The sequence below is a fragment of the Onychostruthus taczanowskii genome, unplaced genomic scaffold (assembly GCF_017590055.1).
Source record: "Onychostruthus taczanowskii isolate IOZ18803 unplaced genomic scaffold, ASM1759005v1 scaffold161, whole genome shotgun sequence".
Taxonomy (NCBI): Eukaryota; Metazoa; Chordata; class Aves; order Passeriformes; family Passeridae; genus Onychostruthus; species Onychostruthus taczanowskii.
Genome location: NW_024498807.1, coordinates 533,634 through 553,478, shown reverse-complemented (window position 1 = coordinate 553,478; position 19,845 = coordinate 533,634). Strand labels below are relative to the sequence as shown.

Below are 19,845 nucleotides of genomic sequence, written 5' to 3'. Positions count from 1 at the left end.
TCAGGCAAGTATTTTCCAATTATCTTCTTTTTATTTTCCTTTTTAATTGGCAGCTAAGGACTTAGACAAAATAACTGGAAAGTAATTCCAAGAGTTTTAACTTTTCTGCACACATCAGTTACTGGATATTACTTGAGAGATTTGTAACATTGCAGAAGATGGATGGGTACCAGCCTGAGCTGATCAGTATAAACACAGATTTAAGTGAAGTATCTAAATAATGCTGATAATCAGATAAGCAAGAAGAAAAAAATCAACTGAGACTGAGGAGCATTGAAAAGCTTTCAGCAGTTGCAAATTAGCTGTATTTGCAGCTTTGTCATCTTTTTTGCAAATTTCTGAGCTTTAACTTTCACAGGTAATTTATTGTTGGTTAGATCCAAATGCTGATATTATTAACATTGTCATTTGATCTAAAAAAGAAAATAAAAAAAATGCAGATGCCTGAACTGAAAACCAAGGGTTGGCCTTGGCTCTTTGTCTGGCTGAGATAATGCATACAGAAAGAGAGAGAAAATAACTCTTTGCAGAATGTTAAGTATTTAATACATTCGTCTGGTGAATCCCTAGCATTGCTAAAAATGCCCTTTAGTGCTGAGTTAGGTCCATCAGCTGGAATAATCTTTCAGATCATAGAACCAAGACACATGCCAGAGCTTGGTTAGTCCAAGAGACTGCCACAGTCTGCAGACCAGTAATCAGCTACAAATGCAAATAAGTTCAAATAAGTTACTGTATATACATCTGGACTACCAGACCTTTTAAGAAAAATATTATTTAAGTTAATTTAAGTTTGCCCACCAAGTTACTTTCAGTAAGCCTGAATATAAAACAAATAAAATTACTTAAAACCTGTGCAAAATCGGAGCATATGTGAAATTTACAAGAAATACTGATTTCTGTGCATCAGCACCAAAAAGTTACTATACCTGAAGTCCAGATAGAACTTTAGTTAAACACATGAAAGTTGCACATACTGAGGAATAATGCTGTTCTATAATACTGTTTTGTCCTGTTGTCACTGACAAGACTAAATTTATGCTGAAAATGTTGTTTCATGGGGCTAGATATAAGAGGAATTTAAGCAAAGTGTCTAAACTTGGTGTTGAATGGTTCCAGCCCTCTGAAACATTCTTGATAGCTTATCTGACATAAAACTTCATTTGCCATGTACAGATGTAATCCCAGTGCCACAAGACATTGCACTGTACTTTGTGACATTTTTATTTGAACTAAGTGGTGTGTGCAACGCTTCTGGCTCCTTCCACGGATAAAATTCTCTTTTGCCAAGAAACCTAATGTAAAGTTTGTTTGCATACATGGGAACGAAGACACCAAACACGGACGATGTACAGAGTTGCAGAGAAATACAAGAAGCTTTATATCTCTAATACTTCATTAACAAGCACCAGAACATACCTATTGGCTCCTCAACTGGGACCAATGATTTCAGGAAATTGAGCCAAAAGGTCACTTGGTTTAACTGGATTTCATAAGGCTCCTCAAGGCTAAAAAGCACTATGTGAATTGCAGTGTGATCATTTGCAGCAAAATAATCATAACAGCAGAAGTACACAGGATTCCCAGAGAATTCCCAGATGCTGAAATCCCCAACTCCTGAAAAACAGACAAACAGATGAAGAGATCATCAGTAAGCATGAAACATTTTCTGGCCGTGGAAATACAAACAAAACATTTAGTCTGATTTAAACTGTTACAAACATAAACTGTATGCATGTGAGAATGCAAGACTGAAAATGCAATCATGAACAAAGGGAACAAGTTTCAGTCAGTTTTAGGGGTTTAGCTGTTTGGACTCTCAAAATCTGTTCCTCTGTCACATTCCTTCTCTAGGACATTTAGCCTGATTCCGTATGTAAGCACCTGTGTTAAATGCATATAGTCTTATGCAATTAAATTGATCTTTGCTTTGAACAACTGCAGCAGATCTTGTAATTGTCTTGAAAACCAAGAATAATGGCTCTCATTCTTTCCCTATTCACCGCAAAAAAGCTTAATATTTTTATTAATTCTTCTTCTTAACATGCCACTACTGATTTCAAAAATCACTGAAGCACATTCTAAGAAGAAGCTGTTTTGCTTTACAGAACTGTACTATTCACATTGTGTTGGTAAATCAGGGCTGAAGAATTACCATGGTAAGGGTTCCAAGGCTTCCGTGCTTCTTTTTGCCATCTCTAGCTTTGGGTGACAAAAGTGTTAGTATGATGCACTTCCCAGATGCACCATCTGATTAGGGTGATGTCTGCCTCACCTGTACTACTTCTAAATAAATACACGGTGACTAAGATGCGCCTCAAACTTCCAGAAGGAGAGAAGTGAGAACACTCTAACGTGCTGTTATGAGTACAGCTACTCAGAGTTCACCTGTGTGTACACTTTGTTCTGTATAGTACAGAACAGAGAAAGAAAATAAAGTCCTTCTGACAGTCCATGGCACAACGCTGTTTCCCTGCAGAATTTGACTGGGCTTCAAATTATACTGAAGGAAGAAATTAGCCTACACAAAGACCAGTTTTAGCTACTTGGCAAAATCTTCAGCATCTAGGATAAATGTTTTGTCACTGCACTTGTTATTATGCACTGATGAGCAGGTTTCTGTTTCCAAGGTAAACTCTTGATTAATACTAACTCAGATTCAAAATTGCAGCTGCTAAGGCATGCCAAACATTTTCCTTATGAAGAAGAGATCTGACTACCGATATAAATGACAATTAGTGTGGCTGGTGAAGACAGTTTGTGCGGTCTCAGAGCCAAAAGCCATGTGTGTACTTAAGACACCTTCTGTGATTGACCCCTCTTACTGCTAACTGGTTTCAACTGCAGAGCAGTTAGTTTCCTTGCAAAAAAAGAAATTAAATCAGAAGCTCCACTCATAATGACTGATGAGCTCCAGGGCTCACCAAAAATGCTCCAGTCCTGACATGGAGTGAGAACAGTATGTCCTCTGCATAGCTGGGAATATACTTAAATGGTGAGGACTAAATGGGACCAGGCTAAATCTGATAAAATCCCCAGATGATGTCTAGTATAGGTGAAGAAGCCTTCATACCAGTAGCCATATTGCTGACCTGCTCATGTCATACCAAATCCCTCTTTTCTACTCAGAAACATTTCTATGTAATACTGTAAAGATCTGACATGAGTGATTAAAATGTATATTACAACACCTAAAGAACTTCAGGAAGATTTACTTTCTCAAACAAATTAAATCCCACCAGTGTTGGATTGCAAACACAGTCACTACTATGCCAAGTCAGACTTCCCCCCCATTTCTATTTTAAAAAACAAGTTATATGGCAGTAGCTGTTCTACAGCATTAAGGCACCCCAGCCCAGGGCTCTTCTTACCATACAAACAGGCATTCTGGATGTCAATGGCCTTGGTGGATTGGTCATCAGAAGAGAAGTGAGAGTGATGAGCAGGTGATACGAAAGTTTCTAATACCCCTTTGGTCAGGCCTGGCTCAAACATCATACTACGGCTTCGCACGCTGACATTTTCACAGCCAGGATAAAGATTTGTAATACTTACTGAAACTGGGTCAGGGAAAGGAAAATGAGATTACAAACCATGTGAAAATCACAACAAGATCATTTCAAAACAAGTATGCAAGCCATAAAAGCAGATTAAAAAGCCCAAAGTGCTCTTCAAGGAAAGGACATGTCTGTGAAGCTGTGGGTGTACGCAACTACATTCTTATTCTTATTCTGAATGATTAAAAGGAGAATATTAGAATGATCCTATAAATCACTTATGTCCATTAGCAGATATACCTCTGAGTGGAAAGCACAGAAGAAGACTGAAGTTTATGTGTATGAAAGGTTTGAATAGTTAAAGTTCTGTGTTTCAAAATATGCTTTTTTTAAATTTTTTTAAGCTAAGGGCTACAGTTTCATTGCATGACTTATTATTGGCATGGAAATGTCACAGATTCATATTATTGATTCCTGTAAGTAATGATAAAAAATATAATGTGTAACATGATATATGGGTAACAAGTGTCATCGGGTGGGGGAGAAAAGCAGGCTCTTAACAAAAATTATTTTACTAATAAGCAAATTTTAAATTCTGGTTTATTCAGCTTCCCAGAGTGCAAGAGAAACAAAAAGGCTTTTTAACTGACTTGCACCATCTAGTGGATAAAGATTTCTCTCCTCCACTAGATGGCAAATTCTAATGTCCAGGTTTTACAATAGAAACAGATTACCAGTTAGCTGTCAAATTAATCTTTCATGTTTGATCTCCTAGGGTAATATTTTAAATCTTTTGGCTCTTGTAAATAAATACTTAGTGAATTTGCACACTTATTTTTACAGAATTTAAACAAACTCATAAACAAAGAAATCTTATGTGACCAAGTACAGACCAAATTGTGCTGATTCAAGTATTTATCTGATTATGTCACTCAGCCCAGAATATAATTTACATGCTATATAGTGATTTACATCCCGAAAGAACATATACTGAAAGAAGTAAAACCAAAACTTCCAAATACTAAAATAACCCCATAGTAGCTTTGTATATACTGCATGTCTTTCTGGCTTTATAGGTAAGCTCTAGGTAAGCTCTTTTGAAGGGCTTCAAATTCACCTTCATTTTTACACTGATTTGCCAGTGTGACTGGCAGTCTTTCTGATTTTATGATGGTGTGAGCAGATAACGCCTCTTCTTTGGTTCTGTTACTAACCAACACAAAAAAATCTAACTTCAGTCAAAACCTTTCTGTACTGCCTCCAGTAACTGATAATCCTTGAGTGATTTATCATCCTTTGTATAACACAGTAAATTAAGATAAAGAAATCAAGAACTTTTGATTGATTAATTTAATCAAGTTCTTTTTTCTGTTGTCACAGATGTGAGGCCCTTGTATTAAGCAAACATCAAATGCAGTAACAATCTCTGTGGTATGGGTCTTGCCTTGTTCAGCCACTTTGTGAATGCCCTATAGCTTCCTCAGGTGAATAGAGAGAAAGTAGAGATGAAAACTACTACTAGCACTGTTCTAATAGTACTTAAAAATAATGAACAAAATCCAAACCTGCAAGTATTATCCCAAGGTTTTTTTAAAAAAAGGCAACCCTGTCCTCACCTAAAGCTTACACAGTAAGACCACTTCTAAACATCAATTTAAACTTGAGCTCCTCAACATGCTTAGCTTGCTTGTGTAGGCTCCCAGTGTTAGAAAAGGGAGCTGGACACTGGTCTATCCACTGTCCCCCTGTGGCTTCTTGAAAAGCTGGGCACAGGCTTAAGCATAAACCTAGCTAGTTTCTCTACACCTTGTAGCTCTTCCCACTTTGCCCAGGCCAGCTGGTGCTATACGAGCAATCTATTCCCTAATATTTGTAAACATTTACTTCAGTTTGGAAAACTTCCATTTTCAGCTTATTTGAAGATGATTTTAGACACCACTAACTGGGATAATTCAAACCTGTATCTTAGGGAAAAGAACTTCAAGGCAATAGAGGCAGTTCTAAAACCTGTTACTACTTGAAAATCACATAGAGATGCAAAAACCGTTCCAATTTTGCAGCATTTATTGAAGTTCCTCCAGCAGAAGGAAGCTAGTAATGACACTGATGTTTTCAGCCTAGGACTTTTTGTGACAAATAAGTGGGAGTGTCCTCTGTGACACTGCCTTTGTGACAAATAAGTTCTGTCCTCTGCTGTGCAAGGTCACTAATGCAGCATGTAAGCAAAAACTACTCATGTATCTTCACACTCGCTGGTACTCTTCCTCTTGCTTTAGGAACAAACCTATGCACAGAGAAGTCAATCCCTTCTCCCCTTTTCTTTTGTTTCTTATATGACTAGGCTGTCCTGTCTTCTGCAGTGCAGCCAACAGCTTCTTCTTAGGAGCTTAGAGAATAAGGGGAAGCTGTTTTCTCATACAAAGATTATGGTTCAAAACCATACCTGAAGGTTTGGAAGACAAAGGTGATGGGGGGAATCTGCTTGAGTTTGTGGAGGAGAGCCTAGGCCTGCGTCTTCGGAAAAAGCTTCGTAACAGGCCACATTTGAGAGACTCCACCAGGGTGGTTTTCCCAGTGCCAGAGTATCCAAACAACTTCAGTTTGATCCGGGGCTGTGGATTCTGTGTGTGCCTCAGCTGCTGGATAAAAATCCCCCGGTGCGTATCCTAAAATTCAACACAAAGAAGAAATCAGAATGTGTGGCAGGGAACTTCTGCCTCCCAACAAACTCAGTGTGGGGTTTAGATAACACTTTCTTGCCCAGCTGCTGTTCCCCTGGCTCATTGTGCAAGCCATCAGTTACTGGACAGGCAGACAGGAGAGCTTAATGCTCACTCTCAAGAGTCGCCTTGATGTTTTATGAAAATCCCATGCCTTCAGGCTCAAATCAGTGAATGGAATTATTTTGACCTCCAATGGAGAGGGTAAATGTGTCAAAACTAGCCTCTTTCAGGGCCCCTTCTCCTAACCCATCAGTCTCAGAAGGTTAACCAATATACATACTCTTGTGGAATACACATGCAGCACTGAAGCATTTTGATGTGACAGCTATTACATGAACCATCCAACAACTCAATGTGCATTTCTTCTTTTCTTTACATCAACTTTTTCAGTGCTTCTCCTGTTTGGGTGAATTTCAAGGAAACAGGGAGGAAGCAGGAAAGTGTAAGGGCAAAGGAACTAGGTTAATCTTCCCTTTCTTCATTCCCCCATTTGGAGCTGAGAGAGAGGCTCTGTTGTTCTGCATTTGCTCCTAACTTACATGTAGGATGAGCCTCCCTGAATTATAAGCATGCAGCAACTGAGCTGAGAAATTTGACAGAAACAGTAGTGCATACAAGTTTGTTCCTTCTTCACCAGCAGGCATTTCTTTAGTAAGTTAGCCACAGTGCAAACACTGCACTGTTACAGCTAATACGGAATCCCCCAAAGGAGCCACTACAATAGTAGGTTCTTCACATGTCTGTATTGGAGGCAAAATACTTCACAAGCACCAAAAATAAGTGTAAGGTATGCTCTGTACTAGATGATACTGACCATTTTAAGTAGTACTAGAATATTTTCAGTGGTTAGATATAATTTGTTAATTTAAATTGATCAGATTCTCTGTTACAAAGTAAAATGCATTTTCCCCACATGTACAGAGACCGGCCTTCAGTAATGTTATGTTCCACAATCATTCCACAATCAATAAGAGAGTTACAGTTTACTAACGTTTCTTTCAAAAGAGATCTGTCTGACCTTCTTCCTTTATTCTAGGTAAATTTGTATTATTTTCATATTTATATTATGAATAAATAACGAATTTACCTGCCTGTATGCAGACACAAATAAAGAGTTTGGTGGGGGGATGTAACTATGCAAAATGGAACCTATTATGACAAACTTTACCAAAGCTGTCATTGCAAAGGAAGTCTGAACTTTGCACTTTCTCACATCTTCACACACATGTAGTTTACAATCCCTAGGAAGTATTGATTTGCTAGCAGGCCAACATGACTCTACTTCAATCTTGGCAATACATGATGGCAATACAGCATCTGCTATTAGCAATATAAATGGTCATTTATTTCAGTTTCTCCAATCACAGACTAATCACTGTAACTATAACAGGATTATTTTAATTGGTCTGGCTCTTGCCTGTAATCTCCAGGCAATCAGGCTCTGGACCTTCCCAGCATGAGTGATACTGCCTATCTGATTAATCAGTGTGTATCAGATGTGTCAGACATGATGCCTTACAACAAGCCCAGATCATCTTTTTGTTCTAGTTAGCAAGACATTTGAATATACTGAAACCGCAAAATAAAAAGATTACATTGAGAACTTATGCAACTATTTCATATGGTATTGACATTTTTGTAAGGGGCACAAACCTCCCATCCTTCATAACCTTTATCTAAGTGAAATGGTGATGGTGAGGAAATAAGTCATCTTGAGGAATGTGCTAATTCTTAATAGCTTATTTTGTACTAAATACCTTAGATGCTTTCCTAGGCTCTGTCTGACATTGACAGATATAAATCAGTGGTGCATAATAATATAATATAATAAGTGGTGCTTAGCCAGTTTCTTGAATATGTACATATTTGCTTTAATTGAGGGCATAATTTCAAACTAAAAATATAAAAAGGAAAAAAAATACAGCATTGCAGCAAGGAATTTTGCAACAGCTTTTACAATGTCTTTGATGAAAACCTCACTTAAAATTAAAAGTATTCCCAACCTTTTTAAGTCTTGCAAGCAGACTGGCTACATGTTCATGCTGCTCTGCTCTGGCAAGATCTTCTGCTGTTTTCCCATCCTGTTAAAACGCAAATTATTAGCAGCAGTTCCTTCATTTTTCTTTCACAGATGGGCGTCTGGATGCCACTGTCACAAGATGATTTGAATTCAGAGTCTGAGAGCAAAGTCAACCCTCCTCCCACTGAATTCCATCTCTCTTCTCATTAATTAGAGGATGATAGTGATTTCTAGATATTGCCCACAGAACAGATTTAAAAGGTCACAAAGAAGGGACACATCAGCATATTGACTCACATGAATAGCACGTGAATGTTTGTTTACCAATGGATAAAGACTGACAGTGGCATATCAGCCAGTGGAGGATTCCAGAAAGCAAGAAACTTGTAAGTTTAAATTGCATTAGCAAGTTTAAAAAGAAAAGCAAAGCTCCCTTCAGTATTCTGGTCTTGCCATTTAGTTATCTATGATCACAGATCAGCAGTTTAATATTAAAAAGGCTAAAACAAAAAATTGCTCACTATTTTGACTCTTACAGCTATCTTATGCTATTCTATTGTTTTAAATTTTGGTAAGAGGTAATTTAGGAGTACTTTTCACTATCTCAGATAAGAGAATTAGAAAATACATCCGCAAGCAAAATAGCAAGTTATTTTCCAATTCAAGCTTCCCTGAAAAGTACAGAGCATCTACATACTGGTATAGCAATAGGTAAGGAAAACTGGCATATAAAAAGGGCTTGGTTTCAGGATCCATGAAAGCGTATTTTGCACCTACTGGTAAATTTCATTGCAATTGCTGACTGGCTCCCTATATTGCAAATCAGACAGCCTGAAAGAGCTGATGCTGAGTTCAAGTGGCATTTGCAAGCATCTGCATCCAAAATTTTTAATCACTCTGACAATTTTAAACTTGGTTTAGAAACTTCCATGAGGAGAATCCAACAACACAGTGCCAGTAAACGTGTGAGCACAACAGATGTTTTGGGGCAATTTTCAAACATTTAAAATTACTGTATGCTCCAGGAGGGGAGGGTTTACTAAGGTCACTTAACACCATCCAAGCAATCAAATTAAAAATAGAGTAGTTCCAAAATGGGCTTTAACCCAGAAAGAAGGCAAGGAATTCATAATACAGCCCAGTTGCCTAATGGTGTTGGAAAAGCTAGCTACTCAGGAATGGCATACTGACAGAAAAAAAGGGCCATTAATTCTACCGCACTGGCTCAGAAAGAGCTGTTAATAGACTTTTCAGAACAGTTTAACATCCTGCTAGCAAACTAATGCAAAACTGAAATATTAAAATCACAACATGCAAGTTCCTTTGGTCCTCTCCTCCTTTTTCTTTCTCTCTGCCACCACGCTGCTGGAATAATGGATGGTTACGTATATTCAATGTACTGCTTCTGCTAGATTTAGTATCGGCACTATTTATTTTGTTATGCCCTTCAAACTGACCTAAACTGAAGAAACAAAATGTACTTTTATCTTGGAAGGACAGTGTCCACACAGGCAATTATACCAACACAGCTGTCATGACATGAATGAAGTGCAACAGTTCAAGAATTCCCCCATCACCCTTTTATTTTATCTCATCTATACGTAGTAGTACAAATACATATACGCAATGGGATGTAACAAACAAACAAAAAAGACAAAAACAGGTGACAAAGGAAATCTGTAGAGCTTCCCACCAAGTCCACTGTATGCACATTTCACTATTATTAACAGGGGACACGGCAATATACAATCCAATAGTTATTAAAAAGTAATTATTACATCCTAAATTTGTTTAAGCCACAATTCCAAGTTTATTTGCATTCTCCTCCTACATAGGATCTGTGCTTAAAAGAAAAAACTGCAGTGCTAAATCTAGAGGAAAAAAACCACAAAAATTAGTATTTTCTATCAAATGGGTAAAGCAAATGATATAGAGTTTTCTTTTTCTTCCCTCCATTTCAGCCATCTCAGGAAAAATTTGTTAGGAAAAGAACTCTGAAAAATGGGGACTTAACCAAAATCTAATGGCAACATGTCTTCCTCATACAGAGCAGTAGTTATTTCTAAGCAGAATACACTGGTTACAGTTAGTAGCAATGTAAAATGATCCGCTGCATTTGAGTACAAAACATGGTTAGTTTGTTCAAAACACGTGTAATGGTGTGCATGACGTCTATAATTTATCGTGCATATGACAAAGGACACCTCATTCCTGCTGTGGGTATGTCATTAGGAGGATGTTTCTCACCTTACTGAGAATCAAATTGCCTTCAGTGCTACTAACAGGAAGCAGTGTGCTGTCTGATCTGACATGAATGATTTCGTTTACAAGGATACTCTCACACTAGTTCACTCATTCATGAACCCCTTTAAAACAAGAAAAATATTTGAGATACATACAATGCATTTGTATGTTTCTCAAATGTGAAATGGCGTACATCTTAATGAAGTGACTCAAAACTCATAGAAACACAATGATACAAGTAATTCTTAGAAGAAGAAATTATTAGGGGTAGACAAAGTGGTAGCTGTACTGTACCATAATCAGTTCCAAATTCAAGTTGCAAGAAAGGAACAAGTAGACAAGAGAGATAGAACAAATTCCACTCATGTTGTATAACATACAACAGGTCTTTTTTTTTTTTTACATTTCAAAATGTGATGTCCTTTTCCTACACCTGTCTATGAGCTCTCTTTCAACGATCATGCATGAAAGAAGAACAGCATCTCTTAATACTTACAGAGGTTAATGCTTCTACATTGGCACCAGTCAGGCAAAGGAACCGGACAACATCAAGAATGCCATTGTTTGCTGCCAGGTGTAAAGGTGTTCTTCCATACTAACATGAGGAAAGAAGTGTCACTATATTAGTCAAAGAACTTCACTTCAAATGTTATGAGTAATAATCAGGCATATTATACAATTATACATACTGACACACAGGATGGGTTTTGCAAAAACTGCAAGAAAAAGTATTTTTGATTGCAGCTTAAGCACAACTGCCAGAAGTGCAATTAAAAGCAAAGGCTGGATGACTATTTAAAAAATGGGGAAAAAAATTTCTAGCTAAATCCCTCATAAATGTGGAGGAATCCTTTAGAGGGTTTTTTGGCTATATTTGATAATGTCTTTTAATTCCAGAAAATTTAATGGCCTTTGTACTTAATTAAATACGAACCACTAAAACAACACAATTCCAGCACCTTTAGAACTCTGGGTTCCACTTCAACCCAAGTACTACTGAAGATTAAATATCTCCCCCTTTCACCCAAAGAAATAAAAGGAATGAATGAAAGAAGTCAGCATGAAATAATTTTTTTTTTTTTCAATGAAGAGGGAAAGTGCTGTAAAGTATTGCTTATCCAATTTTTATTTTCTCCGTGAATCTTTTCACTGACAACAGGTCCTCATGACACCCACTTCTGGTTTTGCATGTTCAGAGCTACTGTTACAAAAACTACCATTTATTCTCTGCTGGTACCCTATTATTACTTCGCATTTTTATGCTTTCAATACTGTTCTTTCCCTCTACAATCAGAAAAAAACTCATAACATTTATTGAAAGAAGTAATTGAGAGCAAAGCCAGCTTTCTGACAACTGGAATCTGAAAAGATGCTCAGATTCCTCCAGACCCTACACCTTAGTAGCATCCTGCTTGTACTACAAACAGTGTGTCCTGCGAGACCAGGGCAGTGATTGTCCCCCTGTGCTCAGCACTGGTCAAGGCCACCCCTCAAATCCTGTGCTCAGTTTTTGGCTCCTCATGACCAGAAGGACATTGAGGTGCTGGGCCATGGCTGGAAAAAGGGAATGAAGCTGGTGAAGGTCTGGAGCACAAGTCCTGTCAGGAGCTGCTGATGTAGATTGCATTGTTTAGCCTTGAGAAAAGGATGCTGGAGGGAGGCCTTGCACTCTCTAAAACAGCCTAAAAGCAGGGTTCAGTGAAGTGGGTGTTGGTTTTCTTGCGCCTTGAAAGAAGAGACAGGACTACAGGAAATGGCCTCAAGTTGTGCCAGAGGAGATTCAGACTGGCTGTCAGGAAAAATGTCTTCACTGTAAGGATTGTCTAGCACTGGAATGGGCTGCTCTGGGAAGTGGTGGAGTCACCATTTCTGGAGGTATTTAAGTAATATAGGTGTGGGACTTAGGGGCATAGTTTAGTGGTCGGGTTGGCAGTGCTGAGTTAATGGTTAGACTCTGATATTACAGTTATTTTTCAGCCTAAATGCTTCTGTGATTCTATGATTCTAAATGCATGTGATGTTTTGCTACACTGAATCTCTAAAAGAAGCAAACAGTGCCTTCAATCCGTATTACATACATGTGGGACAAAGCCAGGTGTTTAGATGAAGGACAGAAGTTCTTTTTGCTAATGCCCTGTTAATACAGGGTTTGCTCCTGAAGAGGAGAAGTAGAAATTAATATGCTTTATTGAATAATACTTAAACTCCCCATTTCAAATACCGGGCGCTTTAAAAATATCTCCAGAAGACATTACTCTTAAAAGAATAACAGCAGAAGAATAACTACAATCACAGCTTCTGTAGCCATGATCCCACTGAACATTTGAAGGCTAATCATTTTTTCCACAGCATGCCAGGGGTGATCCCAGCTCAGCACTCTCCATTAGCAAACAGGACAACAGCCTCATGGTCTATTAACTCGACTTCTCTAAAATGTGCTCTTATCTGTGGATCTGGATTTAATTGCCTAGTCAATCAAATTTGAGCTGAGAAGTGGGACTGGGGAGCACATTGTTTTAACTTTTTTCATTAGATAGGCGATGATTTTAATTGTTGAAACCAAAAGTGATTGCATGGACAATCATCGAAAAACCCGATAATTTTCTTTGGCTATTATCTGGCCAATACAATGTAAGTGCTTCGGTAATAAATAGAAGTGTTAACTAGGAAAAAACAATAAGAAGCTAAAATACCTGAATAAAAAAATTGCAGATAGCAACATAAAGATTCCTATAAGTAACTTTTAAATTTTGTAGCACATATAAAATTTAAATAGGGCAGAGAAAGACATTCAGAGCTAAGTATCAAGCCATAAGCACCACAGCCTGTCAGTACAGTTCAGTGGCTGACCTTGACCTATTCAAACTATATAAAGTTTCCTGAAACAGCTCACTTTTCCCTTAATGATCTCCAGGATAAAAGACATGATATAAACCTGTAAAGCATTATGTTTAGTTATCCCATACACTGCAGCATGAGCACAACAGAAGCAGCATAAAAGGCACTAGTGTCTCTAAATTAAGGGGCAGATAATGAAATACTCTTTTTGGGACCAACTACAGATTCTTTGCATTTTCAGCTGGCATTAATCTACCAATAACCATTGCAATCACCATATTTAGACTTACAACATTGTAGCAGAAAACATATCAGTCTTCAATTCTGTGTATAACTTAATGTTAGATATAAAATCAAAGCCAGCTGCAATGCATTTCATCTGTTCTTCTGCACTTAGATGTAATCTGTGTAATGCAAAGCTAAATGGCTAGGGAAGAAGGTTGGCAAAACAATGATAATTCGCCTGAGTTTTTTCTTTATGGATATTTAATGATCTATTAAACTGAAACGAACTTTGGTAAATTTGTGAGGTGAGTCATTTAATACTTTGCATTTGGCCACTTTCAGAGACAGAAAAATCAAGGAAAAGACTTTTTCATATCAGAGAACTTGAAAAGGTCACCTAATACAACAGGTGAGCCAATAAACAATGCAGCTCAGCATCCATATTTCATTTACCTTATTAGTGACATCCAAACTACAACTTGCTTCACAGAGTGTCATCACAATAGGCACATTCCCATCTTTGCAGGCCACATGTAAGGGAGTGTTGCCATGTCTGTCTTGGAAATCTACAAAACATCCTTGACTGATGAGAGTTTTAACTACTTCTATTTGACATCTTCTTACAGCAAGATGCAGAGCTATATGACCATCCTGAAATAAAGAGACAGCTTATAAGTGAGATCAAATAAAGCTAAAAATCAAAACACTTAGTAAAGTCACAACCATCTCAGGTAACAGGGTGCATCTCCTTGCCTCAAGAATCCTTGCCTCAAGAATCACCTTTTAATTTGAAGGTGGAGGCAGGGAGATGCATCATATCTGCCTGAATAAACAAGCCATGAGATGAAAGCACATTTCTGTTAGGCCACTGGTCTTTGCAGTGGAGCGGATGAAATACAAATGAACATTCTCTTCTAACAGCTTTTCTCGGAGGGAGGAGAGTGATCAACAGTAACAACCAGCTGAATATTGTAAACTCTAGTGTTTACTAAACAGAAGTTAGTGATGCAAAAGTCATGCAATTTGCCTTCTGATCAGTAACTTTAAAGACGGAGCTTTCTCTCTGTGGAACAACGTAAAGAGGCAATGCAACTGGAAAAAACAATTTAATTCTTTTAGAAGTGAAAACTTTCTTCTGAACTTACTGTAATAACTATTTATTTAACATTACTAATAAAGGTAGCTAAAAGGCCAGCCATACCAAAAATACAAGCAATTAAATTCCAAATTTATTTATTTGGATTACATCATGAAAGACAAAAATTGATTCTGAAACAAATACGTCATATTTTTAAATAATTTGTATTGGAAATGGGTATGATTTATCCAACCTACAGTAATCAAAGGCAAACAGCAAATCCATCTTTTTCTCTGAGGTTAACAGTTTGTTATCTATTACAGAACCGAATGTTCCTGCAATTTTTCAAAGAGTGTTACTCATGAGATGATAGATCAGCAAAAACCCAATCATGGAATAATAATGATCAATGGACAACCATGAAGACTACTTCAGCCATCAATAGGCCCTGTGTGAACTGCTATGAAAATTCACGTTGTGGAAACAATGCTGACTTGCAGCACTCAAATGAAACAATTGAGAGACTCAGCCCTGTGGTCTCCAGACACAACTAACCTTGTCTGTTGCATGAAGGTCAGCTCTGTGTTCCGCCAAGCATTCCACAATGTCATGGTAACCCCTAGCAGATGCTGTCAGGAGTGGGGTCTCCCCTTCTTTGTTTTTAATGTTCACATTGCAACCTGCTTCACAGAGAGCTTTGGCAACAGAGTAGTAGCCATGCCAAGCAGCACAGTGCAGTGGGGTTTCTTCTTCCTATCAACATAAAAAATCAAAAAACAGTACTGAACCAAACTTCAGGAAGAGCAACTCCCCAGCTTAAAAATACAAAGAGATGGTATGAAAAGGAAAAGACAGTCTACTAAGTAAGTCCTATAAAAAGATGTTGTAATTTCGAATGCTGACATTCTAAAACCAAGAACAACTTCAGGTGACATACAGGTGATCATGATACCTTGTATGTCAGCAATACTACTTTAAATGTATCTTTGCTCCTGAGGCTAACTATCTTGGTTCTCTCACTTGAAAACAGACCCTTGTTCTCAAACAGCTTCTACATCCTGTGTCCTGTGACTAATCCAGCATCTCAAACAGATCAATCTCCACGAAGATGCAAATCCCACTAGATCTGCAGCTTGAGGCAGGTCACTCTGCTTACCATGTTGAGATGTTCTAGGATGCTGAGATGTTCTGCTTACCAATGTTCTAGGAGCGAAGATACTTAAAAACCCAAGTCCTTTATAGACATCACAACATGCCTTTGAAACTGTCTGCATTTGGAGTTCAGTTCTGACTGAAGTACTAATTTGCTTTTTGCTTGAACCCAGAAACTTCAAAATATTCAAATTCAGTTCATTGTACATCAGAGCAGTTACATGGAACACCATTAAAAACCTCAAATGTTTCACAAAAATATACTGAAAGCAGCATACTGAAGAAGCTGGGAGAATTAAAACCCACTAAAAGCTCTATCAAATTCTGAGAAATGGGTTAGCATTTCTGTACCTGGCAAATATCAAAAAAGAGACAATTGAGGCTGATAATAGCAGCGGACTTGGACTGTATTCAAGGTTTCGAGTGTGAAGAAACAGACATAGAGTATGTCCTGTCCTCCCTCAGCCTAGGGCTCCTTAAACAATGAAAAGGAAGTCCTAGAGGATGCAGCACTTGGGGAGGCTTGCGGAATTCACACACACAGAGTCAAATCTGGGTCAAATGGATTTTCTTTTTCTATTATGCCTTTTCCTCCTTGTTTTCTTGCAAGAGTTCAGACCTATAGAGAAACCTTCCTCTCATTTTCAAAAATGAGTCCTTGACACTGCAGAAAAATCCTATGACTGCTAAAACAAAGCAGAATTCAAGGCAAAAATGAATAAAAAGTATTTAGCTGAACTCAAAGAGTACAAACCACCACCCACACCTTCACAGAGTTGTTTCTCTGTGAAGCTTTCATTTTTGAGAGGACCTGTGTTTCATAGCACTGGTTGGTTCTCTCAGTTTTTCACTTTATCTTTATCGATTTATTAAAAGCTACCAAAACCTCCATAATTCTGGTTTGCAAACATGCCAGAGGCTAAAACTGAGACTTGAAATTTTGCCCACTAATATAAAGCCTTATATGTTGAAAAAAAATGCAGACAGTGTTCATGACTCACCTTGTCTTGAAAGTTTGGATTGGATCCGATGCTACAGAGAAATTGAACCACATCCACATGCCCATACCGAGCTGCCACGTGGAGAGCGGTCTCCCCAGACTGCAATTACAGGAGAACATGCCAGTGTGATTTCCCGTGTCACACCATGACATACACTGCCTGCACACCGTGTACGGCCGGAGTGCCCTGAATCCCGCACAGCTCCATCAGCAGAGCTTACTAGCTGGTTGTACGTGACAGACACACCGCCACCTGGCAGGTAGGTTACTTCTTCAAAGGCTTTCTTTTTCCAGAACTTATTTTTCCACTTTATTTGTTCCAGATCACAGCCACAATGGGATTTCTGAGCAATATGAGGAGGAAGCTGTGTGTACAACTGTGTTGAAACAGATGTCCCGTTTCTATTCATAATATCTCCATGTGCTCCGCCCTGCCCTCTTTATTCAAAGGTAAGGGGCTGGCCTAACACGTTTGTATACCCTGGTGTGTTTTGGTCACTAGGTCTAACTATTTGTAACGCTTTCTTTTTTGAAATGATATAAAACAGAAACAGTATTTTTATTAAGAGAGTAACCTCTTTCCTAGTAGTATTATCAGGAGTCAAACAACAATTTTCCTAATATACTTTGCCTTGCATTAGTTCCCTCAACAAAGCAAACTGTGTTTCACGAGTATAATTGCTTCTGTACTGGAGCTTTGGCTAGTATAAAATCATTGCTATGGTATAAAAATTTAACAGCAACTAGATTCTAGGGCATATGTTGCTCAAGTAACACTGCCAAAGACAAGGTAAGTGCTCATCAGCTATAAATTGTTAGGCTTCCTCATACTCAACTTAATAACAGTCGAATTTACTTGTCAGACAAAAGTGATTTTCAATCAAGAGGAATGAAAAACCAAATCACGATTTCACTCTGAGTTCCAATGAGAAATCAAGTCTTCAAGTGAAAATTAATTTAGGTTTGTACTTCCCCACCTACCCACCATGTACTCACCACATTTAACATGCACACTTGGCTAACATTTGTCAGAAAAATAATCAGTACATCCAGCTACTTTAAAGCTCTGTTATCACAGCCCTATATGTCAACTTAGAAAACCACACTAAAAGAGCCAATTAAATTCTTGGAATTATGGCACAGCTGAAAACCATTTCAATTGAAAGACCTCTCTCTTTGCTAAGATAAAGTTATAGGATAAGGCTCTATGTGTAAAAAAGGAGTTATTTTCTTACCTTATCCTTAATATCCAAAGGACATTCATTATCATTGAGAAATTTCAGTGTTTCTACGTGTCCATGTCGAGAAGCCCAATAGATTGCATTAGATCCAGCCTGTCAAAAAAAATTAATTTCAGATGTTATTAATCGAGTTAAAATCGTAATTCTAGATTTTTAGCTGAGGTACACGTGCACTTAGGTGTACACAGACACACTGAAGAGCTATTCAAGCTTATATGTACACATTCACTTTTTTAAAAATTTCAAATTGATTCAACAACACTACATACCAACAGTGACAACAAAAACCTCTCTATGCAAGGATGATTAACAGGATTACTAACTGTTTGCAAGGATAATCCTCTTCTCCCTTGTTAGGGAGTTCTTTTGAAAGAACAGTCATGAGATAAAAACCTTTCTTCTGCTTGCTTTACCATCTATTAGATAGAGAAGCAGACAGTTCTTCAAGCTGCTTTAAATGAATTGTTACAGCACACTGGGGAAAAAAGCTTATTGTAAAGCATATCCTCCATCGAATATGAATTTTAGTGGCTGTATTCCCCACGGCTAAAATATTAATTTATCATTCTATATTAACTAAAGTTCAACATTGTATTTTAGGGAAATCACTAATTTGAACTAATTGAGGTGGTTTTGTAAGCATGAGCTACATTATAAAATTACTATCATTCAAATTATTTCAGCTAATAAAGTGATGAAAATCAGAGGATATGTATTAGTAACAAATGACATTGCCAAAAACGTAGTCTTATGTTTTTTGCTGTGGAAGACAGAAAACAGCATCTACAGCTCAGAGTTTTTAATTTCCAATACCACTTGGTCTGAACTGCTTGTCTCCTGCTAACTGTATTAAAAAACTTATAAAGTTTTCAACTAAAAAACTTATAAGTTTTCAACTTATAAAGTTGAAAAGCACAACACCAACCTTATCTTGAACATCAATACGAGATCCACGCTTTAAGAGCAACTGAAGCATCTGAATGTTTCCACAGCCAGCAGCAATCAGTAGTGGAGGTGTTCCATGCTAACAATTAAATACAAGCAAGAATGATATCAAGGATTAAGGAAACAGCAGAATAGAAGGCATGCCTTGAATAGCATTTCAGATTTCTACTTTCAAATTAAGTCTACAGGAAATAGTGTATAAAATAATAATTTATCCCTTTGTTCAAAAAAATTTATTGCACAGCAATTCCCCATATTTTTGAGATGAATTCATGATATATCACACAGTACATTTATGCTTTTTAAATTAGGAATGTCAATGTTAAACTCTTACTATTAGCCTTGTTTGGCAAGAACATTCCCCTTTGCAATTTCTTTGCAGCTACCACACCACCTCAGACACAAACCGTAGGCAACAATGGGGCTGTGCATTAAAACAAAAAAAACACAGTAATTTCTTAAATGGTTCAAGATCCATCACAGTAAAATAACATTTTACTTCTATGCTGCTCTTCATGAATATTTCTGAAAGTACTTTGTAATGAAGGTCACTACAACACGCAAAAAACTATGACCTTGTCTTGAACCATTTAAGAAATCACTGTATATTTTGTTTTAATGGGCAGTCCCATCTTACTTTCCTAGATGTTGCTGAGGCATTGACATACTGTAGTAGACAAGCAATTTCATTACTGAAAGTGAACACCACCATCTAACATGTTCACATAACCCACTTCTGCATTTTGCAACTTCTGTTTCTAACAATGCTTTGCAAAGTTAGTTTTAGCAGTCTGGTTATGCTTAGGTATTCTGCCATCTTCACTGGCCACAAGAAACAGCAACTGCCACCAAGAGTGAAGGCATATATTTGATACACCACAG

General features: G+C 37.6%; 1 protein-coding gene across 2 annotated transcripts in view; it reads right to left on the bottom strand.

The window, feature by feature from the left end:
- The window catches only part of DAPK1 (death associated protein kinase 1), an 85,254-nt gene that overhangs the window by 6,978 nt on the left and 58,431 nt on the right, over positions 1-19,845 (bottom strand). The window contains exons 12-21 of one of the 2 annotated variants that reach the window (XM_041399482.1): positions 18,944-19,042; positions 18,013-18,111; positions 16,779-16,877; positions 15,181-15,378; positions 14,001-14,198; positions 10,981-11,079; positions 8,224-8,301; positions 5,941-6,163; positions 3,372-3,560; positions 1,420-1,617 (exon numbers count right to left, since the gene is read on the bottom strand). In XM_041399482.1, the coding sequence (XP_041255416.1) occupies positions 1,420-1,617; positions 3,372-3,560; positions 5,941-6,163; positions 8,224-8,301; positions 10,981-11,079; positions 14,001-14,198; positions 15,181-15,378; positions 16,779-16,877; positions 18,013-18,111; positions 18,944-19,042 (1,480 nt within the window). The remainder of the gene's footprint in view (positions 1-1,419; positions 1,618-3,371; positions 3,561-5,940; positions 6,164-8,223; positions 8,302-10,980; positions 11,080-14,000; positions 14,199-15,180; positions 15,379-16,778; positions 16,878-18,012; positions 18,112-18,943; positions 19,043-19,845) is intronic. The other variant, XM_041399481.1, reaches the window with a different exon arrangement.